General features: G+C 30.7%; 1 protein-coding gene across 1 annotated transcript in view; it reads right to left on the bottom strand.

Annotated features, from left to right (window-relative positions):
- The window catches only part of LOC120067581 (succinate dehydrogenase [ubiquinone] iron-sulfur subunit 3, mitochondrial), a 4,223-nt gene extending 783 nt beyond the window's left edge, over window positions 1–3,440 (bottom strand). The window contains exons 1-3 of the mRNA XM_039019130.1: window positions 3,183–3,440; window positions 2,225–2,463; window positions 1,218–1,427 (exon numbers count right to left, since the gene is read on the bottom strand). Coding sequence (XP_038875058.1) covers window positions 1,218–1,427; window positions 2,225–2,463; window positions 3,183–3,440 — 707 coding nt within the window. The remainder of the gene's footprint in view (window positions 1–1,217; window positions 1,428–2,224; window positions 2,464–3,182) is intronic.
- Between the last annotated feature and the right edge of the window lie 2,545 nt (window positions 3,441–5,985).

The raw sequence follows: 5,985 nt of genomic DNA, 5'->3' as shown, positions 1-5,985 counted from the left end.
CCAACATAACTTAGAAGGTATTACCTTTTTTTTTTTTTTTTTTTTTTTTTTTTTTTTTTTTTTTTTTTTTTTACCTCACATTGGTTTTTAAAGGGAAAGATGAAATGTTTTGACAACTTCAGTTAAATACCAGATGTAATATATATATATATTAGATTGAGGAGCTTGTTTGACATACAATAAATCTGGTTTTAAATTGTGTTAAAAGAATCGTTCAGTCAAATGAATTCAACAACAGTGCATTTATTTTCCATTTCAAATATGCTTTTTAAATTCTGTTGTTAAATAAGTAAAGTTTTTAAAACAATATGTTTGTCTTCTCAACGTATCCAGATTTTGAATTTTAAAGAACATAATTACATTTAGAAAGTACCTAATATTATCACCCATTTTAAACAGTTTCATAACCATGTTAGTTTTTGGTTTTTGGCTTTTCCTGGTTTTCTGTTTTTTGAAAACAAAAAACCAAACTTGTTTAAGTTTTCAACTTTAAAAACAAAAAGAAAACATTTTAACAATAGTTCATCCAATGTACGTACGGGCCAATACGTGCTCTCAAGTTTTTAGTCTTTATTCTTGAACATCATTGTACGGGCCAATACGTGCTCTCAAGTTTTTAGTCTTTATTCTTGAACATCATTGTACGTAAAAATGTTTATGGGCGAGGGAGGCCAAGGCCAGAAAATGGCATCGTCATCCTCAATCTTGCCCCCCATTTAAATCCTCAAACCTACAAAATTCTCAATTTAATTTTGCAAGGATCGGTTGGAAATGAACTTTGGGAGGTTGGGGGCAATTTGAAAGATAGAGTTAAGAGGGACGACTTGTATTATTGATTACTCCTAATTTTTTGGATTCATACAAATTCTAAGACGTCCCTTCTATTTATACTAGCTGACACTTGAATTTAGGACTAAAATTTTGCCAACACATTCATGATCCAGTAGCCTACAAATGTCTTTCTAGACCATTCTTTACAATGACATCTTTTTCTCATATATTCTAGAGAATTCTAGAATATACTCTAAGCATCTCCTACAAGTAACTTTTCTAGAATATTCTTATAATTTATACTTCTAGAAAGTGGGCTTTTGTTTGGACTAGACCCATATACTTCTAACCCAAGATCGAGGTGGAGAATTCCTTAGAATGGGGATGAGGTTAATTGGGAAATGAAGTATTGAAACAAAAAGTAAATTGGGAGAAAGTTGAATTACCTATCAGAGATCCATCGATAGGCATTGAGCAATGCAGCAGGACCAAGAAACTCTTCTGGATTCCACCAATATGGAGGACATGAAGTACTGCAACAAGCACAAAGAATACACTCATACAACCCATCTAGCTTCTTCCTCTCTGCCCGAGATTGCCTGAACTCTCGCCCGTCCTCCGCCGGCCTTCTAGTCTTCAGCCATGGCTCGATCGACCTATATATGCATCAAACTATAGTCAGCTCAGGGGAAAAGGAAAAACAGATGATGCTCTCCTTAAATCAGTGATACATATTACAAACATGCATTTTGTAACAGGCCACTTTGATTAAGTACAATAATATCACAAGGATTCTGAATAAAGAGAGAATAGATTGTATGGTCTTCTCAACATGCCTTTCGAGATAGTGCCTTTTTAAGTTTATTATATTCTTGGGTTGGATTTTGTTAAATAACCGATTCCGATTGACCCAGAAGTTGAGTTGATGGGTGAATGCAAATTTAATATTATATCATCTAACACTTTCCCCATTTGTGGATTTAGAATATATGTAGAAGACCCAACAAGCTGACACATTCCTCCAAAAGCATCTGCTATGATGCCATGTTAAATACCTGATTGACCGAAAAGCTAAAGTTGATGAGTGAGACAAATTTAATTTTACATCATCTAACATTTTTCTTTTACCTGCATCAATTGGCTCTGACATCATATTAGATAGACATAGTTTTCATCTAAAAATGAATTGGTTATATACGAAAGAAGTAACAATATCCTTACGATGGACCGTCTTCCCAAATTCATGTGAATCTTATAGAGATCGTGAGTTTTCCTCATCCAATATGAGATCCTCAACATTTCTCATAATTACAATGACAATTGAAAAAATAAATGACGGCATTAGAAAGATTTGAATGATGCATACACGTTAATTCAACAGTGAACTGAAAAGCTTAAGCTAAAGATTAAAAAAATAAAAAACTAAAAAAAAAGGTTAAGTAGATGAGATTACTTGTATTGTTGATAGAAGTTGGTGAGATCAACAACAAGATCTTTGATGACATACATATGGGGAAGAGGGGTTATAATGGTGGGTTTGGAAGTATCAGCATCAATAGGTTTGAGGCAGGCCACAGTGTTAGCTCCATCAATGTTCATGGCACATGATCCACATATTCCTTCCCTACAAGACCTTCTATAGCTCAAGCTTGAGTCTTGCTCTGCTTTTATCTTCTGCAATCCATCTAAAACCTACAATCAAAGTATGGCGACTTAATCAATCCACGAATCTACAGAAACATTATTCAATAAAATTGTCTCGATGTGACCGTTCTCAATAATCACTACATGTTGATTCATCCCTCTCATGACCCGAGATACAAAATTCAAGATACTTTTGCAGTTCCCTTATATCTCTCGCAAAAATACTCACATTATAGCATATATAAGGCTATCTCAAATAATTTCTAGAATCTAAGGCAAAAACTGTAATAATACTCAAACCAATCAACAACTCTAAAAGGTTATTCAACGAAGCTAAAAAAAATTCCTCTTATTAATTGAGGGAAGCGATCTGAATTCAAAAATCTGCATGTTGTGATAACCACTTACCACTAGATACAAATTCGAGGTACACAGTTTCTCTCTATAAATTCATTCAAAAATCGTATGTCGTGATAACCACTAACCACTGGTTAATGGAAACAAATTCGAGGTACTTTTGTAGTTTTTCTCCATACATTCATTCAACCGTGATCTTTTACAATTCCTCTAGGAAATCACATGTTGTGATAACCACTCATCGCTAGATACAAATTCGAGATAATTTTGCAGTTCCTCCAAAAATGGCATGTCGTGAGAACCACTAGTGATTATTAGATACAAATTCGAGGTACTTTTATCAATTTGTAACAAACTTTCAAAATGTCACTACATATAGAGAGAGAGAGAGGAATAGAATAATAGTGTACCATTGGGCCACATTTAGAGAGATCAACGAAGAAAGAGTGAAGGAATGGCTTGTGATTGGGATACTGAGGATTCCACCTATATATTTTGAACTCCTTTTGATGAAATTTAAGGTTGCTTTGTATTTCACCATGAGCTTCCATGGCTTCTTCTGCATGTTGCTGAGCCTTAGGATGGGCTTCTAATACTCCAAATTTTCCCTTCATCGCCAACCTCTTAGCCACCTTGTTGTAGCCGTGGCGGAACCAGCTTTTTAACATTCTTTTTTCCCTTTATCTCTCAAGTTTGTTTCAATGTAAAATGAAGAAGAAAGAGTTTGGTTTCACAAGCTTATGCATGTCACAGCTTGTGCTGTGGTTATTGCTTTGAATAACACGTGCTGTAGCCTTCCATCACACTTGTAAATATATGATGTGCACTTACAATAAATACAATATTATTAGTCCTTGTATATTTCCTCACTTGTTCTCTAGATGGACTTGGGCCTAATTGTCTAATGTAATATGGGCTAAAGCCCATTTCAATATTGGGAAACTATGATAATGGATACGACATTTCAATATTGCCCTTTCTATCTAAGAAACTAGAGAATCGCAAATGTGAAATTTATAGTTTATGCAGAAAAAATGTTTAAAGGATTCTAATGAATGAAACAGTCTTTTCTATAATGTTTGTAACTATTTGAAGGAAAATAAAATAGGATTTTATGAAAATTTAAAGGATGCAAATGGCAGGATCATTGAACGTTCAAATATACGTACACATTAGATTGTTACGTTTCACAATCACACTCATACACGAAGAGATGCACTACTTTATTGTCTAACTAATTTGACTTGAATAGTTGTAAAGAGACAAAATGATGTGATTTCCTATTCAAACAAATCTCCACTGTCAAATCATGATGTTTTATATGTATGGTCTAGATCACACCCACATATGAACAGATATATATATTAGTCATATATTAGTCTTGTAACCACTCAATATGAATAATTACAACGGGACAAAGGACATGACTATTCGTTCAAACGTATTTTTACAGTTAGATTGTGATGTTTCATATTTATAGTTTAGATCACACATCGATATACAAAAGAATACACATATACTTCACATATAATCATCTCAACCTGAATAATTGTAACAAATGTTAAAATAAAAACTACTAAAAGGTGTTAGGGAAAAATAGAGATGTAAAGATTTTCCCTTCATATAGATTAAAATGTGCATTTAAATTTTTTTAATTTTAATGAAAAATAGCTATCGAGGGTTAGGTACTATCATCAAGGAGTGTATATCCCAAATTTACCCCATGTAGTATCTATCTATGTTTTTTTTTTTTTTTTTTTTTTTTATGAAATCCATGAATCAACCTTTTCTATCAGTTGATATATTTTATCTTGGATTGATTTAAATGTTGAGGAAAAAAAAACATATCAAATGATTATATCAGTTGGTTCAAGTGGGATTTTTTTTTTCTGAATTTCCTTATATTTGCATGAACATAACGATAATCATTGATAATACATTCATAAAGTAGACGTTTGATAATTAAAATACAATTAATTGATATATATATATATATATCATTATTAGTTTTAGTAATAACTAAGGTTTTATATGTCAAATATCGGTGAAAATGTTGATGTAATTTTGTAGAAATGTGTCGATGAAAATATTGATAAAATGTTAATGTGAATCATGTTTCTAAAAACATTTTAAATATAAAATATTAACCCAAAAGAAAAGTTAAGAAATAAGAATTTTATCATTTTTCAATGGGCTTAAATTTTTATTATTTAGTATTAGGAAAGATTCATATCCTAATTAACTTTTTATTTATGATAGTATTCTTATTCTAACTTTGGCATTCCATTTTTTTTTTTGGTGGTTCTCTCTTCCTTAAATTATAAATTTATTGTTGTTATTATAAGTCAAGTGCGCTTTTTTATCCAAAATTTTGGCATGCACATTCTTTATTCTTTTTTTTTTTTTTTTTTTAAGAATTATAGGATGGTTTTACTTATTAATTTGGTACCATTCTAAAATAATAATAACTTTGATTTTTGGGTGATTTTAAATATAATCAAGTGATTTACCTATAAAATTTTAAGATTTTAAATTGATATGATTATTAATTTGATATTTTAATTTTTAAAACCTCAAAATTTTAAAGGCGTGAATTAATTTTTTAAGAAAATATCAATTTGTACCCTAAATTTTATGTAATGTGTCAATTTAAATTTAAATTAATAATTGTGTCAATTTTGACTTTGATTTTTATAAATGTATTCTTGAAAAAGAATGTTTTCATTTCAAAATCTTAATTGATATAATTTTCCAACTATAATTTTTTTAAATTTTAGGGTATAAATTGATATTTTATCTAATTTTTATAGTAATAAAATCATAATCTCCCTCTAGATTTGTTTTCCCATATTGTACCCCCACACTTTCTCTATATTTGCTTCTTTTCCCTGCATTTGTTTCTTTTTGCAGTTATATCCCTCTCTATTTGTCACGTTTTGCAATTTTTCTTCTTCTTTTGGTTTTATCTCTCCCTCCCTGTTTGTCGTCTTCTTCTTCTTTTTCTTTTTTCCTTTCCGTTTGGTTTACTTTCTCTTATTTTTTTCTTTTAGCTTTTATTTTAATTTCTCTCATTGGCTTCATGTTCGGTCAACATATATTTTCTTCTTCTATTGCTGCCAACATGTCACATCTTCATTTTTTTTTTTCTAATTAAATCCTTTATCATTCTTTTGTTTTCTTGGCAATAGTATGTTGTATTAACGTATAGAATTT

This window comes from Benincasa hispida, chromosome 1 (assembly GCF_009727055.1).
Source record: "Benincasa hispida cultivar B227 chromosome 1, ASM972705v1, whole genome shotgun sequence".
NCBI classification, from domain to species: Eukaryota; Viridiplantae; Streptophyta; class Magnoliopsida; order Cucurbitales; family Cucurbitaceae; genus Benincasa; species Benincasa hispida.
This window is presented reverse-complemented; position numbering and strand designations above follow the sequence as displayed.